We start from the raw sequence: 22,994 nt of genomic DNA on the forward strand, positions 1-22,994 counted from the left end.
TGCTATAACCAAAGTACTACCGGGCAGAGATCTTGGTTTCGTTCATTCACTGGTGAATCCAAGGGTGCAGAACAGGGCCCAGCACAGAGCAGGTGCTGAAGCAATACCTGGTGCCGTTGGGGAAGAGACAAGGAAGCTGCCCGCCGCTTCCTCTCGCTCTGGGCAGGCGTGTGGAGGTGCTGGTGGGGCCGGGCAGATGTTATATCTAGTTAGAAAGTGTAGAGCGGAGGAGGAGCGGCCGCCAGCGCAGAGCCACCACACACGTGAAGCTCGGTTACAGCACCAGAAAGAACTGCATGTAAGTCATTGGGCTAAATCCCAGGTGATACTTTTTACACAAACTACTTTTAATCTCTGGGCACATTCCTTCATCTCAGAAATAGAGAGAACGCCGCCACCTCTGAGGTCTCAGGGTTCAGCAGCACCAGGGCGGGCCCAGCTGCGAGCGGCCACCATGGAATTGGGCCTGGAAGGACCAGGCCCTGAACTCCACTGCCACGAGGCAGCAGCTGGGGTGGGCGGTGGGCGCCTGCGTATCTGTGAGCCTGTCAGGGCCGGGCAGCGTCCCTGCACGCATCTCAGCAGAGTGGGGCGCGCTCCCGGCAGCCCCTCCGGCCTGGAAGAAGTCCCTGCTCCTCTCAGCCCCCACCAGAGGGGCAAGGACGTGGGGAAGGGCAGGCAGGAGCAGCGGCACTGTCAGCAGCCCGGGCAGCAGTGGACTGTGTCACTGTGCCCACATGAGAAAGCTCCGCTTCCCCCCAGCCAGGCGGCCCGAGCCGAGGCAGAGGCACCCTCCTGTCCCGGCAAGACCCTCGGGGACAAGTGAGAGGCAAGAGTCACCACTGGGGGAAAGGGGGACAAAAGAACCACAGGCAGTCGCGTTCGAGACTAAGTTTATCTGCCTTCCTCGTGCCCAAGCTTCCAGGTGGGGCTGCACGGGCTTCCAGGAGTGCGAGCGTCGAGTGGCCACGCTGGTCTGCTCCCGGGAGCCAGGGGCACCACAGGGGTTCCGAGGCCCCCTTGCCGGGCACTGCAGGATCAGTCTGTCCTCACAGGCAGGTCTGGCGGCGGAGAAGCGCCAGGTGCGAGGGCTCACGGTTCCCTGGGGCTGGGAGACGCCGCCATCAGCTGCCTGAGGTGAGAGGCCGCCTGGTCCAGTTTCGACAATTCCAGGTGGAGGGAAGAAAGCTGGACGGGCGAGAAGCAGTAAGGCTCCGCAGGAGGCCCACCCTCCCTCCACCCTCCCTCGGGAGGCGGGCTCCCTGGACAGCCTCCCAGCCTCACCCTCTGCTGCCGCCGAGTCTCGGCCTCCCCCTCTGACGGGGTCCGGGCCACGAGGCCGTCCAGCTGCTTCTGCAACTTGTGCCTTCGGGCAGCCAGCAGAGGCAGATGGGCCTGCGGGTCCACCAGGCCCTGTGGAGGACAGAGGCGTCGCAGCCGCCCTGCGCCTCCCACACGAAGACCCTCCTCGCTGACAGAACTCGCCCTGCCCTCCGTCCCACAGCCTTTCCGACCCTCCCCTGCTCCCGCTCCTCTGGGCACCTGCAGCTCCATGTAGACCTGAACGCTGTCACTGAGCGGGGCCTGGGCCCAGCCGGAGGGGGCAGCTGCACCTGCGGGCAAGAGGCCCACAGCCCCGCAGCGGCCCAGGGTGCCCAGCGGCTCCAGGAAGGCCTCGAAGACATCCTGCTCTCCAGGCTCGGAGCTCTGCAGCAGCACTGGGGGAAAGGGGCCGGTCAGGGTCAAGGCCTGCCCCAAGCGCTCCCCCTGCCTCGCCAGCCGCTGCTTCTCCCGTAGGGCAGGCACTGGGAGCCCAGGCCACGCCTCACCTCGGGGCCGGGCCTTGGTGAGCTGGTACGTGGCCCGGAGAGCCCTCAGCGCCTGCACGGCCTCCTGGACCCGGGAAAAGCGCCGCTCCAGCTGGGGGCAGTGCCAGCGCTCCTGCAGGCGGGACCAGACTGGGGCTGAGCAACAGGCTCCTGGGACCCGCCAACTCTCCTGGCTCTGCCCGCCCACCCGCGCCTCTGCACCACCTCAGGGATGTCACCCGCAAAACCTGGGCACCATCTACGATCTTAGATGATCAGTGGCTGTTGTCTGTTCAGTCGCTCTGACTGACGATACCAAACAACCAAAAATAAAACATTTAAAACGTATTATTCAAAACTCACAAAAGCACGTAACTCGCAAAACACATCATTTAAAAACTCCATTAAGCTTGGAAATGATTTTTGGGTAAGTTTGCGGCATTCATCCTTTGCAGGTTATTAAAGCTTAAAATTGCACAGAGACTTTGGGACATCCTGTTACTAGCATCCACCCTCATCACAGCATGGCACTGCCTGCTACCATCATCCCGGTTTAATGACAGGGGAAACTGAGGCACGGTCGCTCTTGCCCACGGTGCTAACAGGGCTCCCCGAGGCGCTGCAGAACTCCAAAGCCTCCGCAGTGAAGTGTCAGCTGTTAGTGACCCACAGCTAACCCTTTCGGAAGACCCCCACCCCGGGCCACCCCAGGGATGTGCGACTCACCAGGCTTTGGGCACTGGGATAGGGGGCAACAGAGATGCTGGGGGCACGGGGGCCGCCCGGCCCGGGGGGCAGCCTCTGCCAGAGCTCCTCGGCCAGGAAGGGCATGAACGGGGCCAGCAGGCGGAGACCGACGTCCGCACAGCAGAACAGCACCTGAGGCGGCCCAGGCGGGCGGGGGCCGTGCGACAGCCCCGGCTTCACGGCCTCCTGGGGAGGAAGCCTGCGGGTCACGCCACACCCTGGCCGCCCACAGCCAGGACTGCGGGCACAGCATCGGCTGTCCCATGAGAAGGGGAACCCCAGGCAGGATTCTCAGAGGTAGGTGGGTAATCAAACTGTAGGAAGGTTGTGTAACTTAGAAAGAAAACTACTGAGTTTTCTGCTCATCAAAGAGACAGAGTTTTTTAAAAGACTGAGAAGCAGTGACCTCGGGCAGCGGTCCTGAGCTAGCAGCATCCCCGGGACAAGCAGTGACCATTTCCACCTCCCACCGCCTGGGGAGCCCGCGCTGGGGCAGGGGACACGGGTGCACCCGCTGGCCCTCCCGCGGCATTAGCTGAGAACCCGGGTGCAGACCATGGCGCTTCCTCCCCAGCCAGCACAGTGCCCAGCTGCCCGGCCTGAACCGAGTCAGAGGCTGAGGAAGAAGCTCCCTCCACTCCGGGCCTGCCTGTCGGACTGCTTCAGAAGCCTCCCGCCTCCCGCCTCCTCTCGCCCAGGCGACAGGCAGGGCAGGCGCTCCCCGGGAAGGGGAGTCAGGGTTCCCTGGCTCGTCATCTTCGTCATCTTCATCCTCACAAAAGGGACCATGGGGAACCCAGCTGAGAGCTCTGCCGGGGACCACTCGCGCTCAGGGCACGAGGGGCAGGCCTGCAAGAGAGCGCGCCGGCCCGGCCCCACTCACCACGTAGACGTCACAGAGGCTGTGGAGCCAGAAGTGGTGCAGGGCATGGGTGGCAAGGGGCAGCTCCCGGGTGAGGAAGCCTCGCTCGCACTCCCGGGCGGTGCGGGCCAGGCGGCTCAGGATCCAGGCGTCCATGGGGGACGCGGGGCACAGCTGCAGGCAGAGAGGCTGCAGGTCACAGGAGGGCAACTCCACGCCCCTCCCTTTCCTTCCAGAGGCTGCCTTCCGCCTCAGTCGGCAGACAAGCCCACGCCAGGCACCTCTCTCCCACCTCCTCTGCAGGCTGCGGCGTGAAGTTCTCCCCTAGGGCGCTGAAGATAAAGCGCAGGGCATTCCAGACCTTGTTGCAGAAATGTCGGGAGCTCAGGACCTCAGAGACAGACAGGTGCAGGTCCCCCGCTGGGAAGGAGAGAGGAGAGCGCATGCAGGCGGACGCGCTGGCACCGGGCGTCCTCAGCCCTGCCAGCCCCTCTTCGCGACCCCAACACCTTGCCTGGCTTACCCAGGGCCCCATGGGAGCACAGGGCGAAGCGCAGGGCATCTGTCCCACACTCGGGGATCCCATGAGGGAAGTCCTTTCTCTGCAACCAGAGGGAGGAGGGGTGGCAGATGGCCATGAGGCCGCAGGGCCAGGAGCCTGGGTCGCAGAGAAAGCCAGTGGCTGTGAGCTAGAGGCCGGATGGGGCCGACACCAGGGACACACCTGCGCTGCAGCTGCGATCGCCAGCTCTGCGGGGTCCAAGTTCCCATCCCTCAGCTTCTCCTGCAGCACCTGGGACAGGTGAGTATTCGCTCGCCTCAGTCCAAGACCCACGCCTACAAGGGTCCCACCCCTGTACCCCCAGCTGGCTCCTCCCCCCACAAACCCCAGCCCTGCCCAGCTCTCATCCTACCTGCAGCTCCGCCCCTCGGATGATGTCCCGTGGGTCCAGCACGTTCCCCAGGGACTTGCTCATCTTCCGGCCCTGCCTGTCCCGAACCATGGAGTGCAGAAGCACCTGGGGCGAGAAGGCGGCAGAAGGCGGCCTGGAGAGCTTTCCCGAGGCCCCGTGGGCTTTAGGGCTGAGGGTGGGGAGGGAATCGGGAGGTGGAGACCACCAAGGCAGGGGTCAGGGCGAGGACAAGGTTGGGGACACGAGCTACCGAGGGACAGGGCACGACAAGGCGTTACCTTGCTGAAGGGGAGCTGCCCCGTGAGCTGGGTCCCCAGCATGACCATGCGGCCCACCCAGAACAGCAGGAGGTCGCTGCCGGTCTCCAGAAGTGACAGGGGGTAGAAGCGAGTGAGGTCTGGGGTCTGGGAGGAAAAGACAAGCAGGAAGAGGCCCTGGCGCCATCTCCTCAAGACTCGGGCCCACCCTGTCCTTCACCTCCACCCTCCCTCTGCTGACAGGCCCCCCCCAGGGGCCTCACCTGCTGGGGCCAGCCCAGGGAAGAAAAGGGGAAAAGAGCTGAAGAGAACCACGTGTCCAGGACATCGGGGTCTGCCAAACAGAACCGGAACCTCAGCTTTAGGCCCTCAGCCAGCGCTCAGCCCCGCCCTCCCCGCCAGCTCCCCCCGCCCCACCCCTCCAGGCCCCGCCCTCCCGCCAGCTCCCCCACCCCCTCCATGCCCCGCCCCCTCCAGGCCCCGCCCTCACCGCCAGCTCCCCCCACCCCTCCAGGCCCCATCCCTCCAGGCCCCGCCCCCTCCAGGCCCCACCCTCCCCGCCAGCTCCCCCCACACACACTCCTCCAGGCCCGGCCTCACCACCAGCTCCCCCTCCAGGCCCCGCCCTCCCACCAGCTCCCCCCGCCCCTCCAGGCCCCGCCCCTCCAGGCCCCGCCCCTCCAGGCCCCGCCCCTCCAGGCCCCGCCCTCCCACCAGCTCCCCCGCCCTCCCCTCCAGGCCCCGCCCCCTCCAGGCCCCGCCCTCACCGCGCTCCAGGGTCAGCTCTTCCCCCGGCAGCCCCGTCAGCGCTGCCGCTGCCTCCCTGGCCTCAGCCTCCGTCCGCCCGACCACCCAGCGGTCCTCCCCGTGGCCCTGCAGAACGAGGCGCGTGAGGAGCCGCCGCAGGCGGGAAGCCGGTCCCTGGGTCTCCCAGGGCCTCCGCAGGGAGATACAGGCCGGGAGCCAGGGCAGGGAGGTCACAGGACTGAGGCTGGACCACGGGAGAGACGGCCTGAGCCCGGCAGGCCTGGGACTCGGGCTCAGCCCCGCCCCGCCCGCCCGCTCTGCCTCCTACCACCTTCCCGGGCTCCCCCACGAGCAGGTAGGCTGGAATCCGATGGCCCCACCACAGCTGCCGGGAGACGCACCAGTCCCTGCCACAGAGCCAGAGCGGAGTGGCTTCTCAGCCGGAGCAGCGCCACCCCCGCCCCGCCCCGCCCCGCCCCGCCCCAGAGCCCCTCTTACTCAGGGCGGGAGAACCAGAGCCGCCAGGTCTTCTGGTGGAAGGATGGGCTCAGCTCCAGGGCCCCCGACTCCACAGCCTGCGGGAGACGCTGCAACAGTGCTCCCGCCCGGCCCACCCTCTGCTTCTCCAGCTCAAAGGGACCTCCCAAACCTCCTGAGAAGATTCTGGGCTTGAGTGAGGACACGAGCCGGCCCTCTGGGCCACGGCGCCTCCCTGCCCACGGCGTCCTGATTCTGCATCTGCCCAGCGTCCCTCCTCACCTGCGCAGCGCGGGCCGCCATTTCCCGGCAGCGGACGAACCACTGGCTCTTCAGCAGGTACTCCACCACGTCCCCCGAGCGGCTAAAAGGGAGCGGGTTGAGCCCGGGCCCAGCCCCGGCCTAGCCTCAGGGCTCCGGGCCCTCGAGGTGCCAGGCCCGCCCTGAGGACACAGCAGCCAGTGACACTGACGCAGGCCTGCGTTCCAGCCCGAGGGGTGCAGCCCCCACGCCCGCCCGGGAGGTCACCTGCAAATGGGCAGCACCATGGGGTGGCTCTGGAGGCCCCGGAGCAGGCCCCGCTCCCTCAGCGCGGACAGGATCTTCTCCCGGGCCACGAAGCGGTGCAGACCCTGGAAAAGGGGCGGCAAAGCTTCAAGGCCTCCCTGGAAAGGAGAACGGGGCGGGGGGTGCCCCCACAGGGTGGGGAACAGTAGCCGGTCCCACCTGCAGCCAGTCCCCACAGGCGGGGGCCATGGTCCCATCCTCCGCAATGACACTCAGGGGGCGCAGGCCGTGGCGGGCCCCCAGCTCGGCGTCAGCAGGGCTGTGCGCTGGAGTCACCTTCACTGCCCCTGGGGAGCAGAGCCCGTGAGCACGGAGGCCGACCAGGCGTAGGCTGTTCATCGTGGCCCATGCCTCCCAGCCCTCCCTCCTCTGTGCCTCCCCTTTGTGACCCCACCACCCAGACAACTCCATATGGGTTTCCGCCTTTCCTCCTCCTCCCGGTCCCCATCCCCAGCTCCCGGCTTCCCTGTGGCACTCACCCGTGCCCACGTGCGGCTGGACAGCAGAGTCTGTGACGAGCGGGAGAAGCTGCCCTGTCAAGGGGTGACGAAGGTGTCGCCCATGTAGATGCTGAAGGGAAGGAGGGGCAAGGACAGGCACATGTGAGCAGAAAGGCCTGGGCAGGGCGGGAGAGCCCTGAGGATAAGGGGGGAGGACCAAGTCAAGAGCCAGAGGGGTCAGCCACCGCTTCTCAAGGGGTTGGGGGGGGGGGGGTGACTACTGTAGGCTCTGCCGGCCAAGGGGCCAACGCAGCCTCTGGCTCCTCCACCTGCCTCAAGGTAGGTGCACGGACAGGCAGCGCGGATCTGCCCCCGCCAGACCTGGTCAACCCCAGCAAGAGGAAAAGTGCGACATCGAGAAGAGACCGGGCAGCCTCAGAGCCCCTGGAGGGCTGAGCCGGTGGAAGCTGGAGAGAAGGCGCCGCCATGGGGACGGAGGGGAGAGGAAGCTGTGGGCAGGATGGCCAGGGGCAGGGCAGGGCAGGGCAGGGCATTACTGTGTATCGGGCGTCATCGGGATGAACAGCCACTGCCACGTCTCCAGGCAATGTCTCTGGTCTCGTGGTCCCTACCACGACCTCTGCGTCTGAGGGTAAAATTCAAGCGCGTCCAGCTAGTGGCCATTCTCACCCTCACCCCAGACATAGCTGAAGGCAGGGGGACTGGAAAAGGGAGGGGCAGGAGCAGTCAAGGTTGAAATAATGAGACATGAGGAGCCTGGGACAGAGGCGGTGCCTGGAATTCCTGGCAGAAATGGGGATGGGCATTCGGAAAGGCACGGGGCCCAGGGGACCCGGGGACAGTCGGCCCCAATCACAAACGCTGTGCGCCTCCCACCACAAGCACCCTCTGACACTCCAGCTCATCTACCAGCCCCGGCAGGAACTGAGCACACCTCCTGTCCACACCCCACTCCAGAACTGACCTGTCTCCCCCGGGGCCAGCCTCCTGCAGAATTACTCTGAGCTCCCAGGGCCCAGGAGCCAGGCTAAATGCCCACAGAACACGAACACAACCAGGTTCCTCACGCCCCTCCCACCAGGCCCACATGGGCTCGAAAAAACAGGGAGGCAGAGGTGAGTGGGTGGCCCTTCCCAGGCTGCCTCACCAGGCTCTCCATCCACGGGGAAGGCCACAGAGACCAGGAGGCCGAAAGACACAGGGGTGGGGCAGCCAGGCAGCCGAAGCTCTGTGGGGCCAGGCAGGAACCGGCTCTCCACCTAGCGGGTGGATGAAGCAGGGTCTGAGAGCAGCCCCGTGCAAGGCTCACGCCCCGGCCTCCCACCCCCACTCCCCACCCGCCCAGCCTCCCTGCAGCGCATCTACGGGAGCCTTCAGAGGGCGGGGTGCCACCTCCGGGCCCTCACCTAGCACTGCGCAGTGCAGCTGCCGTGGACAGTCACTGAGCACAGCCACACAGGTGCTGTGCTGACACCTCCCAGGAGGCCTCACTCCATCCTCACAACACCCCAGCGCTTTCCCATCAGCCCTGATGTTCAGATTGCGAAAGCTGAGGCTCAGAGCCGCTGACGGCAGCACTTGGACTGAGTCGGGCAGTCTGGCTCCAGACTCTGGGCTTGCACCCGCCATGCGCTTCCCCCGCAGCCCCTTCTCTTCCCCGCCTCACCTCGACATCCGAGATGGCTGACCTCAAAGCGCACGACCAGTTGACAAGCTGCCGGCTGCGGTACAACAACCCTGCCTTGTGGAGTCGCACGAAAGCTTCCGTCACAGCCACTGAGGAGCCCTAGGATGGTCGAGTGTCCACACCCAACAGCCCCTTCTCAGCCCGCCTCCCTGTTCGGGCCCCGCCCTCCCACCCTGCTACCCCGAGACACCGCCAGCCGCCACCCTCCGCCACCCTCGCGATCTCTAAACCCCTCCCACCCCACAGGGCCTGAGGGCACACTCACTGCGTCCATAGTGAAGCACTCTCGGTCCCAGTCCAGGGAGGCCCCCAGAGCTCGCAGCTGCCCACAGATCTCTCCCCCTTTCCTGTGCCCAGAGAGGTTTGTCAGCAAACATGTCCCGAGCACCAACGACCAGGCCCAGGGACACCCAGCCACGTTGGGGGCTGGGAGGAGTGCAGCATTGGTCCAGCCTCTGGAAGCTAATGTAGACAGTATGGAGACTTCTAGAACATCAAAAAAGCACAGCCTAGCCGGTGTGGCTCAGTGGTTGAGCATCGACCTATGAACCAGGAGGTCACGGTTCGATCCCTAGTAAGGGCATGTGCCCAGGTTGCAGGCTTGATCCCCAGTGTGGGGTGTGCAAGAGGCAGCCGATCAATGGTTCTCTCTCCATTTATGTTTTTACCTCTCTCTCTTCCTCTCTGAAATTAATAAAAATATACTTTAAAAGCATAAAGCTCTATAAGAGGGCTGCCGAATTGTGGGAAACCCAGAGCAGCTTTGCAGAGGAGACGGCATGTGCTAGCCGACCTGGGGACACAAGGGCAGGTCAAGCAGAGGGAAGGTGGCAGTGGGTGAGTGGGAGATGATAAAGTCTAGGCCAGGAAAATGGGACCAGTGGGAATGTGTGAGTGTATATACATACACATACATCAATAAGCACATCTTACTGTATCACACAAACACACACACACACACAGAGAGACGCACAGGTGCAGAGCTTAGAGACCCCACCAAACACTAAGAGGCTCCAGAGCTCAAGTCTCTGGAAGTTAGGGAAATGAGGGGGATGGGAAGAGCAACCACAAGCCGGGAGAGAGGCTGGGAAGCAAGGTCCCAAACCCATGATCTCGACCCCTGCGCCTGGCACTCACTCCTCCTTCCACTTCCACACCTCCCGGAGGAAGTCTTCCCGGCCCATCTCGTGTCTCCTCAGCCCGCGCTCCTTCCACAGCTGCTTCTCCACCACAGCCTAGGAGATGAGGGGCAGACAGTGAATCGGGTGTCTTGCACCTGAGCAAAGGAAACAGTGGCAAGAGACATACTTGGGTAGCAATCCCTGCATGATCTGAGCCAGGGACCCACAGCACGCAATCCCCGCGCATCCGGTGCCTGCAACAGAAACACGCCATGAGAAGCCCTGAGCTTACACATTTATCCTCCCTCCTCCCCTTCCCGTCCCCCTCCCGAAACTCAAGCAGCCCCCTTCCCCTCACCAGCGCACAAGCGCGTCCTGGATGGCCACAGTCAGTGCGTGCCCGACGTGCAGGGACCCGGTGACGTTGGGCGGGGGGATGCACATGGAAAAGGTCTCCCCGGTGCTCTGGGGCAGCCTGGTCTAGGAGCCAAGGCAAAGGGCAAGAGAGGGCTGGCCCTTACCTGGGTGAACAGCTCCCTCTGCTGTCGCCAGGGCATAAAGGACTGCAAGTAACAGGACCAGGGCAGGGGCCCTGCCCAGAGGATGTGTGGGGACACTGGAGCAGGAGACAAGCTCTCCCATGAGTTGGCCTTGGGGACTCAGCCTGCCCACCTCGGGGACTCCCCGCCAGTACAGACCTGATACTCGGGTTTGAAGAAGCCCTCTCGCACCCACCAAGGGTACCAGGCCGCCTCCACGTAGCGGGGGCTGTAGGCAGCGGGCAGGGGCCGGGAGACATCTGTGGAGGCGGCAGAGCTCCTAAATCCCCTGCATTTCAGCAGACCGGATGGGCGACGGGAGAGCAAGCTTCTAGCTACCTTTCTTTTCGCCGGGTTCCGTGGGGAGTTCATACAACACTATTTCTTTAGGAGTCCAGGCCTTACTGGATTCTGCAGGTGCCTGGGGGGAGGGAGGGAGGAGCTGCAGTTCCCGGTGCACCCCAGGCACCTGGGGTCCAGTCTCCCCGCCAGCCCCGCCCACGTCTCTCGGGGACCCAAGGACAAGCGGGGCGACCCCAACCTTGCTCTTCCCGGCTAGCCCGGCCTCCAGCGCCGCCTGCTTCTCTCGCAGGCGTTTCTGTTTGGCTTCGCGGTTCCTCCGGGAGGTGGGGGACCCGTAGGGCTCGGACTGGGTAGAAAGGGCATGGGACCCGGGGAGGCCCCGCGAGGGCCTCAGCCTCCAGGGCCGGAAAGAGGCCCGAGGCAGGTGCGGCATCAGCAGGGCTTGGACAGGCACTGAGGACAGGGCGCGCGGCGGGTCACACCCGTGGTCCGCCTTACTCCCGCCTCCTCCCAGCCTGCGTTACTCCCTCCCACCCCGCACAGCGCCCGCCAGCACCAGGGGGCCCGTCCCGGCAACCGGACGCGGAGCCACGAGGAGCGCTCTCCCGGGGGAGGGTCAGTTTCTGGCCCCCGATCTACGCACGTGCGAAGAGGGGGTGACCGCTGACACGCGGGAAGGTGAAGGGCTCGGGGATTCGGGGAGATGGCCGCCCCGGCGCGCGGAGCCAGCAGGGATCCGGCCAGCCACCGCGACCTCGGCCTGCCCAGCGCCGCCGCGCGCCCCAGCCCCGCGCGCTCACTCGGCCCCAGGGCGCCCCGCAGCGGCGACACCGAGGACTGGGCTACCGGAACTGGACCCGCGGCCGCGCGGCGCAGGGGGGCAGAGCTCAGCGGGCGCATGCGCGGCAGCCTCGGCCCCGCCCCTCCTCTCCCCTCCCGGCCAATGGGCGCGCGCGGGGGCGGGGCGGCGAGAGGGAGGGGCCGGGCCGCTAGGAGCGCTTTCCGACTTTATTGAACAGCAGCGTCCCCACGTGCAGTTCCCCCAAGTCCCCGGGGCGTCCGGCGCCCGCATCAGGAGCTGTGCTTCTGCCGCTTCCAGAAGCGCTTGACGTCGCCGTGCCCCGCAGGCGTCACCACCATGAGCCGCTTGGCCGCGTTCTCGAACACCAGCACGCCCAGCTCCCGCGCGTGGGCCAGCAGCAGCTCAAAGTCCACTTGCGACAGGAACTGGTTGTACAGGACGCCTGGGGGAGAGGAGGCAGCCCTGAGCCCCCCGCCCCAGGCCGCCCACCATGTCAATGTAGCCCTCTAAGTCTCTTACTTGGCTCACCCAACCAATTCAGGGAGGTAACATAGTGCAGTAAGAAAACCCATAATGCTCACCAAAACCAGAGAGGTGACCCCTCCCAATTTCCCTCTCCTAATTAAATCCAAATTGCACAGATTTGAGACTCGCCCGGAAATAAAGTGTCTTGTCAGCAAGACAAAACAAAAAATGCATCAATAGCTTTTTCAGGTCATCAAGACGGAACTGTCCTTCCTCTGGCCAAAGGCTAAGGATCAGCCACCAAAGCCACTCACCCTCGGTGAAGCGGAGTCTGTCCCTTTCCAGCTCCCACAGCCGAATCTGGTCTGTGATGGTGGGCGGCAGCACAGGTGTCTGCAGGGCCAGGGGGTGGCTGTGAGATTCCGGAACACTGCCCCAGAGGACCCAGCCCTCCACGCATCCCCCAGATTTTCCAGCGCTTCGTCACCAGTGCAGGGCTGTCGGCCTCCAGCACGTGGTACCTGTCTGTACCTGTTTAAGCATCACTGGGTGGGCCCTTGTCCTTAGGAAATGGATGATCTAAAACCACAGAGAAGAATGAAATCAAGGGCTTGAATAAGAGGGCAGGAAAACTCCCTCGGCCATCACCTATGTCAACGGAACATCAACTCACTGCTTACAAACTCTCAGCCACTGGGCTGTCATCAGCCCGTTCCCTGCTCAGCTGTTGTCCCAAGTTGCTGTTCCCACGGGCCATGTCTGCTATTTCATCTGCCCTTTGCACAGTCTTGTTTTGTTTTTCTTTAAAATAGCAGCACTTATTGTGTGGCAGGCTCCGAGCTCAATGTTTCACTGCTGCTCTCTCACTGAATCCTCCCCACCATCCAGCGAGCTGAAAACTCAGGATTCCCATTTCCCACATAAGGAAACTGAGGCTCAGAAACGAAGCACCTAGCCTGTTTATGCAGGTAGGACAGCCGTGGGCAAACTATGGCCCGCGGGCCGGATTCGGCCCGTTTGAAATGAATAAAACTAAAAAAAAAAAAAAAAAAAGACCGCACCCATTGTGGCCCTCGAGTCAAAAAGTTTGCCCACGCCTGAGCTAGGAAGTAGTGGTGCCAAGACACAGATCCAGAGCTATCCCTCGTCCCTCCAGTCTTTCCCACGCCTAGAGCCTCAACTTCTCCTCATGTGCCTGCTCTCTGCTCAAGCAGGCACACCACCCGCTGCACCAGCCCTGGTGCTGGCCTTCTCTAAGGGGACCACACAGCCCACGCGCATCCCGTCTTCCCGCCACACCCCAGCGGGGCTACCTGCTGGGCTGTAATGCCGCTGGCGATGGCCTGCTGCACGCTCTCCCGGGTGACCTGTGCCACCACCATGTTGGGGAAGCGATAGAGCATCTCAGAGAAGAGGGCAATGAGGGCGATCTGCAGCTCCGACTCTGACCGGGGATGGGAAGAGAGGATGAGGAGGCTGCCCTGCACCCAGGCTCCCTCAGCCCTGCCCTCATGTGTGATCGGAAGTGTCGGAAAACTGTACACTGTCGGGCAAACTGAAAAAAACTGACATTTCCTCCGGCCTCCTCCCCTCCCCACTCCCATCCCGACCTGCTCTCCCAGGGCCTCTGTCGCCTCACCTGTGTAGGCGTACAGCCGGTAATTGGTTTCCACGACAATGAAGCCTGGCTGATGCGCAGTGCCCCCCGCCCCAGAAACACCCGATGAGAGATTGATGGCCAGGCGCGTGGGGTAGTACCGCCGAGACTTCCTCTGGGAAGGGTGGAGGGAAAGGCAGAGGGCCCTCAGGTGTCATGCCTTCCTTCTTGAGACACCCGATCCCTCCCAGTGCACAGAGCCCCACCCAACTTCTCCCCAAGGGACCCAAGTATTCAGTCTGGCAACTGCTTTCTCCTGCCCTCTCCTTTCTAAAGGCCCTGGCAACATGGACCCGCCTCTTCCCAAGAAGCCCTGTGTCTGGGTGCTCATACCTTCCTCTGGAAAACAAGCCCAAACTCACGCAGATGCTGCAGGAAGTTCAACAGAGAATCACTCATACCTTCCACAGAGTAATCCTGGGGAAGAGATAGCCAGCTGGGGTCCGAAACACCTCCCCTTCTCTCCCTGCCAAGCCCACCCACTCGCTCTCTTTTCCCATCTCTGGCCGTGCTCTGTTCATTCTCATCTTTCACTCTTGCCGCACAGCCTCACTTCCCCTTCCCATCTCACCCCGTCAGTTCGCCCACCCAGCCCCCCAGCCCCAGCCCCAGCCCCTGCATACCTTGCCCAGAGTAGAGAAGCTGAGCTGGAAGAGGAAGGAGAGGATCTCCACTAGGTCCATGCCCCGACTCTGAGGAGGGTGGGCAGAGACAGGAGAGGAGGGTCAGGGAGCAGTCTGTTGACAGCAGCCTGGGAGGGGGCCTTGGGAAGAGCCGCCCCTCACCTGGGCCGTCTGCAGGTACTGCAGCATGAAGTACCAGAGCTGGGCGGGGGTGTCCAGCAACAGGAACTGGAAGCCAGCAGAGGTGATGCAGGGCGGCTCTCCAGGCTCAGCACTGGGGGCGGGAGAGGGATGGGAGAGGCGTGCAGAGAAAGGCCACAATCCCCACTGGTCCTCTCACGCCTTCTGGTTTATCTCTGGCCGCACTCCATTCAACTCTCCTTTTTCAGTCACGCCCCTCCACTCCTGACCTCCCAGACACTCCGTTCAGCAGGCAAAGGCAGGCGAAGCAGGGCGCTGTCCTGCCTTTGGCTTCCTCACCTCTTCATCAGCCCCGCCTGGCTGAGGAGCTGAGCCAAGTCCTGGCTGACGGCGGCACTGGGGGAGCCCACCATGAAGTGCAGGACCACCTGAGGGAGGCGAGAGCAGATGCCTCGAGGGCCCACGGGAAGGAGCACGCGCAGAGACACACAGAGCCCCCAGGCCTCACCTCCCATCGCTCCTCGGCGTACTTATCCAGCGCGGGGACGTCCCGGGCATGCTTGTCTGGTCCCAGCTGACTTGTGTCATCAGACCAGGCCTTGCCCCTACGCCCGGACAGGCCAAGAGTAAGGAGCCCTGCCTGTGTCCCGTGCCCACCTCTGCCCTCCTTCCACCCTCGCCTCCAGGGGCCATGAGTGGGAGGTCTTCCCCATGCTGTGAGCCACATCCGGCCCAACTCATTCCCAAAGGGACTCCCGAAGGAGGCCCTGGCCCGGCTCAGGAAGATCAGGAAGGACATACCCACCCAGAAGCGCAGTGCGGAGGTTCTGGCGGAAGACGGGGTTGAGGATGAGGCCCTGGAGACCACCAGGAAGCAGCTGCGTGTGCCAGATCCGGAGGCCGCTCAGCAGCCCTGTACTTTCCTCCTGAGCTCTGACACAGAAACAGAGCGTGAGGGGGGGGGGTCTGGAGAACAAAAAAAGGAGGCTCAGAATGGCCTCCATTCCTACCTTTTCTGAACTGGCGTTCCTTGGGTCCCTGTTTCTGGGTGAACCAGTGTCTTCTTAAGGCAGATTTCTGTACTGCGGCACTTACCAGAGCCTCGTTACAGACATCACAACGCCCCCGAGGGAAGGCAGCATGCAAGCTTCCCCTGTGCCCCTGCTGTCCCTGAAAGCGCCCCCGGGAGCAGCGGGGGTCTAGCTGTTGGGAGTGCAGCAGACTCACTTGCTGAATTCCTTCTTCACCCACAGGGCCACAGCAGCTTGTGGCAGCGGCTGCTCCAGAAAGAGCATCCGCATCACCCAGTTCTTAGCCAACGACGGGAGCTCCCTGCAGGGGCAGAGACAAAACGCGAGTGTCAGCAACTGCTCTCCGACCGCACCTCAGCCTCTCACCCCCACAGCCTTACCCGTCTCGCCGTCCCACAAACACCATCTGTTTTGACCTGATACACTTTAATCTCCAAGCCCCTTAGAATTATGCTCCTACCCACGATGACTTGCCCCAGTCTGCAGGCCCATTGCATTGCCCACCATGGTGCCTGTCAGGACGGGCAGCCTCACCTGAACACAGCCAGACAGGTGGCAGGGTGCCCGTAGAGTCGGTCCAGCACCCCAGGGCTCAGGCCCCCAAGGAACTCCTGCAGGTTCCTGCACTGCAGGTGTGCTCGGTTCAGTCCACCCCGCGACGGGGTGCTCTCCATCACCTGAGATGCAAGTGTTAGAGACGCTGCCCACAGTGTGTGCCAACGTCACCCCCGCCTTTCTCATCCAGGTCCCAGACCCACTGGCCCCCACCATGACCCATCTTTTCTCCGGTTTCCCTTTCCATGTCATTCATCTCTTGTTCCTCCCAAACCCGACTGACTTCTTCCTCTCCTGCCTCCTCACCCCACTTCTGGCCTCACATCCAGTCTTCTCTTAATTTCCAAGCAACAGGCTGTTAATTGTCCCATATTTTCAAAATCATTTTGTATTTCGGTAATTTGTCTCGTCTTTACTAAGCAGTGACCTCTCCTGGTCAGAGCAGCCCCTACGCTCCACATCTGTCAGGCCTTCCCATCTACTTGGCCCACGTCTCTTGCTGGCCACGGCAATAAGCTACCTCTCCCTCCATGTCTCCCCAGTCTAAGTCTACCTCTTTCCTCTTCCTCCCCGCAAGACTACTGCTTCACCCCATTCAACCTGATCCACCACGTCCGATCTAACTTCCCACTTTCCTCCCACTCCTCCCTCGCACTCCATGCTCCTGCCCTCCGCCATCCCCTCTCCCGGCCCCTTACCACTCTGTCGACCCCAACTCGTGTACGTCGCTTAATCGGAGTCAATGTCTCGCACTGGCTCCAGGAAATAGGGGAAAGGACGGTTAAAAATTAGAGAAAAGGGTAGGGAGAGCGACGAAGGCTTTCACAGACAGGGGTCCCGGGTGGAGGATTCAGAAAAGGGAAGGAGTGGCAAAGTAGGGAGGATCAGAGCAGGCGATGCACCCGACCGCCGCGGGGCGTACTGGGATTTGGAGTTTTGCCCTTGTCCACCCAACAAGCTGGCTGAAGCGCGTCTGACTACAACTCCCAAAAGGCACCGCGGAGAAACAGCAAGGAAAGAGAGCCCGGGACACCCGAGCCCGGGACACTTGGTTCCGCGTCGCTCTCCACTCTCGCCGCCCCTCGGCATGTCTAACCCACCGGTAGGCTAGGCGGCCCGAGGGCTTCCTGGCGGAGGCGCGCAGACAGCTCGGTGGTGAGGCTCTTAGTTTTAAAGACCCAGGAACGGGGTTCCTTGGACTCCGTTGCTCCCGGTAAAATTGTGATACTGCGCTCCCCAGAGCGGTTAGGATTGTCAATGGCCACATCCGCCATGCTGTCCCCCCTCCCCGTCCTGTAGTTAGAAGATCCTAGTAAATACAGTGTTTAACACAGTTGCTCTGATTTGATTGATGAACCTATTCAGGAAAAGGGAACGGGCGTCTTCAGCCAAGATGAAAGCTACACACTTCCCTAAATTCGTAAAAGGCCAGTTTTATTCCCGTTTTACAGACTACAAGGCCGAAGGCCAGTGAGATCTAGTATTTTCCCAGGACCGGACAGCTGGAAAGCACCGAAGCAGGGACCTAAAGGGCATGTGCCCTGGACCAGGGACTAACTGTGTAACCGTCCTGTTTGCTTTGTTGTTTCTTTCTTTAGCAATTAATGTTTAAAGTCCTCAAAGAAGGCCACAAAATTAACAAAGCTTCTCTATGCAAATGTTAAGTAAAGTTAAAAGACAAACTACAATCTGGGAAGAAGTATTTGATAAAATGGACAAAATACAAAGAGCCCTTATAAAGCAATAAGAAAAAGAAACAGCATAGTGGAAAGATTGATAAGAGAAATAACAGGCAGAAACAAATACAAGGGAAAACCTCTTAACTTCACTGGTAATTCAGAAAAAAGTAAACTAAAGAAACAATCATATCCAATTTAAAAAGAATTAAGAACTGTCCCCCTCGATGTTAGTTTAGCCTTGGTACGTGAGCATGTGAGCATACTCACACACTTTACCTGATAAGCATGCTTTTTTAAGGGCAATTTAGCAACTCCCCCTTTAAGAATGTTTCATACTAAAATTCTACCACCTAGGTACAGAGATATACATGCAAAGATGTTTCTGGAAGTGTGTTTGTCGTGTTAGGAAAACAATGGAAACAGCCCAAGTGTCCATCACTGGGAGGTGGTTAGATAAGATGTGGATCTTTGCAACATAAAGAATACTGGGCAACACTGAGGAGAGGAGGTACAGTGGTGACCTGGCGCTCCGCACTACCTGTCACGAGGGAAGAAAAGCAGATTACAAAATGGCACGCCTACCCTAGGCCATCTTTTTTTCTTTTAATATATTTTATTGATTTTTTACAGAGAGGAAGGGAGAGGGACAGAGAGCTAGAAACACCGATGAGAGAGAAACATCGATCAGCTGCCTCCTGCACACCCCCTACTGGGGATGTGCCCGCAACCAAGGTACATGCCCTTGACCGGAATCAAATCTGGGACCCCTCAGTCCGCAGGCCGTCGCTCTACTGAGCCAAACCGGTTAGGGCCCTAGGCCATTTTTGTACAAGCTTTCACGTGTGTGTAAAACTCAACTAGGGCATATGCTTCATGTTAATGGAAGAGAGAAGGTGGGGCTGGCAGACCAGGCCACATGTAAGGAAAGCTCTGAGGCTACTGAGCTGCTAGCCACCTGTAGCTATTTCAATTCAAATTAAAACATTTACAATGTAGTTCTCAGTCACACAGCCCGTTTCAAGTACTCAGCAGTGGCTATCTATTGCCCAGTGCAGGTATAGCCGTCTCCTCGTCACAGAGTTCTCTTGGAGTTTCCTGCTCGAAGGGATGCAGTAGGCGAGGGCACATGTTCCTGGCAGGAACTGAGCAGGCTGATTCCTGGAACTGGCCTTCAGGAAGAAATCAGCCTGGGCTCCTAGGAGCTGATTTGTAGAAAGCTCCCTGATTTAGGGCTATCCAATCTGTGCTCCAAACTTGCTGTTGAAATAGGAATTTTGGGAGGTGAAGAAGGCAGGTATAGGGAATTTTTAAAATTAAGGGGGTCCATGAAAGAAACACAGGGCTTCAGAGTTGCAAAAAAGTACATTTCCATAAGACAAGGGAACCGGGAATAGCCAAAGGTCTATATTTACAAAATAAAGGAGGGCCTCACATGTCCCATGTGAGGTTTAACCTTTGAGCTCAGTAGTTGCTATAGTGACCAAATCAAAGCGGAATAGTGGCCAATCAGAGGGGATATCAAGGCACAAAAACTGCAGCCTTTATAAACAGGGGGAGGGGGGGAGAGAGGAACTCTGTGGGACTCTTTCCCCCTCCCCACGTGGGAGTCTGTGCTGTGAGATTCTTTCCCCTTCCCATGTGAGAGTCTGTACTTGTTCTTCAATAAATTTCCACCTTTGCTATACCACCTTCCGTCCGTGGATTCATTCTTTGACTCCTACGGACAAAGAATCTGGGGAAGCCATCCTGCCCAGGGGAACACCGTGTGTTCCAGTCCAAAAATCCCCTATCACTGTGATGTAGAGTGAGCAGCGCCCCCTCAGGCAGCATTCTGGAGAATGAGCAGAGATCCAGGAGCCCACAGGCTGCTTCTCAGCAGCACTGCCCTCTGCAGCTGTGCCCTCTGCAGCTCTGAACCCCTCTGCAGCCGTGTCCCCCTCTGCAGCTATGTCCCCCTCTGCAGCTATGTCCCCCTCTGCAGCTGTGCCCCCTCTGCAGCCGTGTCCCCCTCTGCAGCCGTGTCCCCCTCTGCCGCCGTGTCCCCCTCTGCCGCCGTGTCCCCCTCTGCAGCCGTGTCCCCCTCTGCAGCCGTGTCCCCCTCTGCCGCCGTGTCCCCCTCTGCCGCCGTGTCCCCCTCTGCAGCCGTGTCCCCCTCTGCAGCCGTGTCCCCCTCTGCCGCCGTGTCCCCCTCTGCAGTCGTGTCCCCCTCTGCAGTTGCACCACCCTCTGCAGTTGTGCCGCCTTGGGCAGGTGGCTTCACCTGGCAGCGTTTTCTTCCTTGTGAAGTGGCAGTATTTTTAGCTAGTTCATATATTGGGAGTATTAAATAAGATGTAATATGTAAGAAGTATGGCACATGGCACATAGTAGATGCATATATTCTTTTTAAAAACCACACATTTAAAATCACACCTCTAGTCAGTGCTACAAGAAGAGAGTGGTGGTGCTCTGCACATCAAGAGGGACCGTGACCTTGGCAGGTCAGGGCGCCTGCTGAGGGACAAGCAGACGCTCCCAGGCAGACAGCAGGGAGCTGTGTTCCAGGTGGGGGACAGCGTGCTACAAAGGCCATGAGGCATGAGGGCACGAGGCCCAGGGGAGCTGAGAGGCCGGTGCCTAAAGGAGAGGGTGGGGAAGGACCCAGCCTGTGGGTGGGAACCCAACATTGGCCAGGAAGCTTTTGTTCTTTTTTTTTATTTCTTAAAGTATTACAAAGAGTATTACACATGTCTCCTTTTTCCCCCCGCCTTGACATTCCCCCGGCTTCCCCCACCCCCCAGTGTCTTGTGTCCATTAGTTATTTTCATATGCATGCATGTAAGTCCTTCGGTTGATCTCCTACCCCCCCAACCCTCCCCAGGGTTCCCACTGTGGTTTGACAGTCTGCTCAATGCTGCTCTGCCTCTGTATCCATTTTTGTTCATCAGTCTATAATGGTCCTTATTATCCATAAATGAGTGAGTTCATGTGGTATTTTTCTCAGCTTCCCAGGGGCCGTCTCAGTCTCACAGGGGCCATCTCAGCCTCACAGTGGCTGTCCCAGCCTCACAGGGGCCGCCTCGGCCTTACAGGGGCCGTTTCAACCTCACCAGGGCCGTTTCAGCCTCACCGGGGCCAATTCAACCTCACCGGGGTCGTTTTGACCTCACCGTGGCCATCTCGACCTCACCGTGGCCGTCTCGACCTCACCGTGGCCGTCTCGACCTCACCGTGGCCATCTCGACCTCACCGGGGTCGTTTTGACCTCACCGTGGCCATCTCGACCTCACCGTGGCCGTCTCGACCTCACCGTGGCCGTCTCGACCTCACCGGGGCCGTCTCGACCTCCCCGGGGCCAATTCAACCTCACTGGGGCCGTCTCAGCCTCACCAGGGCTGTCCCAGCCTCACCGGGGCCGTCTCAACCCCATCGGGGCCATCCCAGCCCCACCAGGGCCATCCTAGCTTCACCAGGGCCACCTCAGCCTCACCGGGGCCATCCCAGCCTCTCAGGGGCCATCCCAACCCCACAGGGGCCATCTCAGCAACACGAAGTTTGGCATTTCATCCTTTGTTGGGCGGCTCCTTGGTGGACAAAATCTCCAGGCGTTCCTGGTGGCTGAATATCTGGTATGCTTGCTTGGATTTCGTTTTCTACCAAGTGCACAGACTGTTTGTCTGCCGTCTCCCAGTGTCCCACGTGAGACTGGATCTGGTGGACCTGCCTGTGCGTTTGCTGGTACAGCGGTTCCACGTCGCTGGCTCAGGTGGGTCCAGCTCTGGCTCTGGCTTCCCCTGAACCTGATTCTGCTTCTTGAGTGTGTCCCTTATGGATGCGAGGAGTTGAAATCTGCATTCTGCTGGGCTGGGCTGCAAAAGCACCAGTGGTTCTCTTTGTGCCACTAGCACAGCTTGGGCGGGGATGTAAATTGAGTAGGGCGGGGTCTCAGGGAGTCACCAGGGCAGAGCAGACAGCAATGGCATCTTCACGGCTTCTCGCCCCTCTGGTCTCCACGACTCCACATCCCTGAGTGCCAGTGCGCAGCTCCGCGAGAGAGCCACCCTCACTCTCCGACCCGCTGCAAGGGCGTCCTACCTCTGCCCGTACGGGTCTGTGACCTCAGAACCCTGTCCCAAACAAGCTCAGTGGATTCAAGAGTTTGTAACCCCTTCTGATTGAAAAAAAAAACCACTTCTTGAGTGTGTCCCTTATGTATGCAAGGAGTTGAAATCTGCATTCTGCTGGGCTGGGCTGCAAAAGTGCCGGTGGTTCCAGCTTTGGCAGGGATGTAAATTGAGTAGGGCAGGGCTTCAGGGAGTCCCCAGGGCAGAGCAGACAGCAAAGGTGTCTCCTCAGCTTCTCACCTCTCTGCAACTCCACGACTCCGCGTCCTCGAGTGCCGGCGCACAGCTCCGTGAGAGAGCCACCCTCGCTTTTGCCCCACTGCACGGCCGTCCCGCCTCTCCCCGTAGGGGTTTGGGACCTCAGAATCCCACCCCAGACAAGCTCAGTGGATTCGAGAGTTTGTAACCCCTTCCGATTGAAAAAAAACCGCGCATCAAGTTGCAGCCCGCCTGGTGCGTGACTCTGTACCTCCGTACTTGGCGCCTCTGCACATCCTACTCAGTCTCAGTGCTCTTCTTTCTTTCCTTCCAGTTGTAGAGCCTCCACTGGGCCAGCTTTCCCATGGTTCTGGATGATAGCTGTTTGTCTTATAGTTGGTAGTTTCAATGTTGTTGTGGGAGGCAGCACGCACAGGTCTATACCTTACGCCGCCATCTTGGTTCTCCCAGGAAGGTGTTGTTCTTATTCCAAAGTCCATGGGAAGCCATTAAAGGGTTTGAAACCATGGAGCAGATTTACGTGTTTTCAAGTTCAGTCTGGCTGCAGGGCTGAAAACAACCCTGAGAGGAGCAGGCGCGGGCCCTGCGGACACTGTCTGAGTCCAGGCAAGAGGACTGAGGCGTGCCGGTGCCGGAGAGGAAGGACGGGTTGAAGGGAAGTTTGGGAAGCAATGTCCACAGAGCTTCCTGATTGGCTGGATTTGTGAGGGAGAGCAAGGGAGCCCAGGTTTGTGGCTTGCGCGCTGAGTGGATTCCACTGCCATTCAGTCAGGGAACAAGGGGCGAGGACACACCGAGACTGACATGCACCTGAACTTCTGGTGGTTGTGTCCAGGGTAGCGATTATCAACTGTGTGCCGCAAGAATTGTTAAAACATGAGATACCTGACTATTTAGTCAGAGCACTGGCCTCTTCCCTTAGATTAAAAAATGGCAACGTCCTGGCCCTGGCCTGGTAGCTCAGCTGGTTAGAGCATCGTCCGTTATGTTAAGGTTGCAGATTCAGTCCCGGGTCAGGGCACATACAAGAACCAACCAGTGAATGCGCAAATAAGTGGAACCACAAGTCAGTCTCTCTTTCTCTCACTCTCAAAAAAATAAATAAATAGCATGACATCCAACACAATAGCCGTCCAGTGTGAATGAATCAAAATTATACCTATTTTGGTCAGATTAGCAAAAAATACATATTTCTTTAGTGTGCCACAGAATTTTAGCTATTAGTTTGT

General features: G+C 60.2%; 2 protein-coding genes across 9 annotated transcripts; both read right to left on the bottom strand.

Moving 5' to 3' along the window:
* Positions 1-876: 876 nt before the first annotated feature.
* VARS2 (valyl-tRNA synthetase 2, mitochondrial) lies at positions 877-11,291 on the bottom strand. 6 transcript variants are annotated; one of them, XM_059702119.1, is made up of 30 exons: positions 11,134-11,290; positions 10,729-10,943; positions 10,527-10,608; positions 10,347-10,447; positions 10,007-10,128; positions 9,836-9,902; positions 9,665-9,762; positions 8,793-8,874; positions 8,507-8,626; positions 7,988-8,099; positions 7,377-7,465; positions 6,859-6,949; positions 6,539-6,666; positions 6,341-6,444; positions 6,095-6,176; positions 5,834-5,910; positions 5,667-5,742; positions 5,356-5,461; positions 4,852-4,922; positions 4,610-4,735; positions 4,332-4,436; positions 4,142-4,210; positions 3,941-4,019; positions 3,710-3,837; positions 3,439-3,591; positions 2,535-2,741; positions 1,830-1,941; positions 1,543-1,718; positions 1,285-1,413; positions 877-1,188 (listed from the first exon to the last, which is right to left on the bottom strand). In XM_059702119.1, the coding sequence occupies exons 2-30, from the start codon at positions 10,921-10,923 to the stop codon at positions 1,093-1,095; spliced, it is 3,183 nt and encodes a 1,060-aa protein (XP_059558102.1). In that variant the 5' UTR covers positions 10,924-10,943; positions 11,134-11,290; the 3' UTR covers positions 877-1,092. The 6 variants fall into 6 exon arrangements, with proteins under 6 accessions (XP_059558102.1, XP_059558101.1, XP_059558105.1 ...); XM_059702118.1 differs by having other exon boundaries at positions 5,664-5,742; XM_059702122.1 differs by lacking the exon at positions 10,729-10,943 and having other exon boundaries at positions 5,664-5,742; positions 11,134-11,272.
* Positions 11,292-11,485: 194 nt separating this feature from the next.
* Positions 11,486-16,693, bottom strand: GTF2H4 (general transcription factor IIH subunit 4). Of its 3 annotated transcripts, none has more exons than XM_059702126.1 (14): positions 16,463-16,693; positions 15,744-15,830; positions 15,406-15,510; positions 14,980-15,111; positions 14,687-14,783; positions 14,518-14,606; positions 14,200-14,311; positions 14,038-14,106; positions 13,748-13,831; positions 13,397-13,529; positions 13,071-13,201; positions 12,289-12,336; positions 12,072-12,150; positions 11,486-11,734 (listed from the first exon to the last, which is right to left on the bottom strand). In XM_059702126.1, exons 3-14 carry the CDS (start codon positions 15,477-15,479, stop codon positions 11,562-11,564), a joined length of 1,221 nt encoding a protein of 406 aa, XP_059558109.1. In that variant the 5' UTR covers positions 15,480-15,510; positions 15,744-15,830; positions 16,463-16,693; the 3' UTR covers positions 11,486-11,561. The 3 variants fall into 3 exon arrangements, with proteins under 3 accessions (XP_059558109.1, XP_059558107.1, XP_059558108.1); XM_059702124.1 differs by having other exon boundaries at positions 15,744-15,886; positions 16,463-16,691; XM_059702125.1 differs by lacking the exon at positions 13,748-13,831 and having other exon boundaries at positions 15,744-15,886; positions 16,463-16,691.
* Between the last annotated feature and the right edge of the window lie 6,301 nt (positions 16,694-22,994).

Source organism: Myotis daubentonii, chromosome 6, assembly GCF_963259705.1.
Source record: "Myotis daubentonii chromosome 6, mMyoDau2.1, whole genome shotgun sequence".
NCBI lineage: Eukaryota > Metazoa > Chordata > Mammalia > Chiroptera > Vespertilionidae > Myotis > Myotis daubentonii.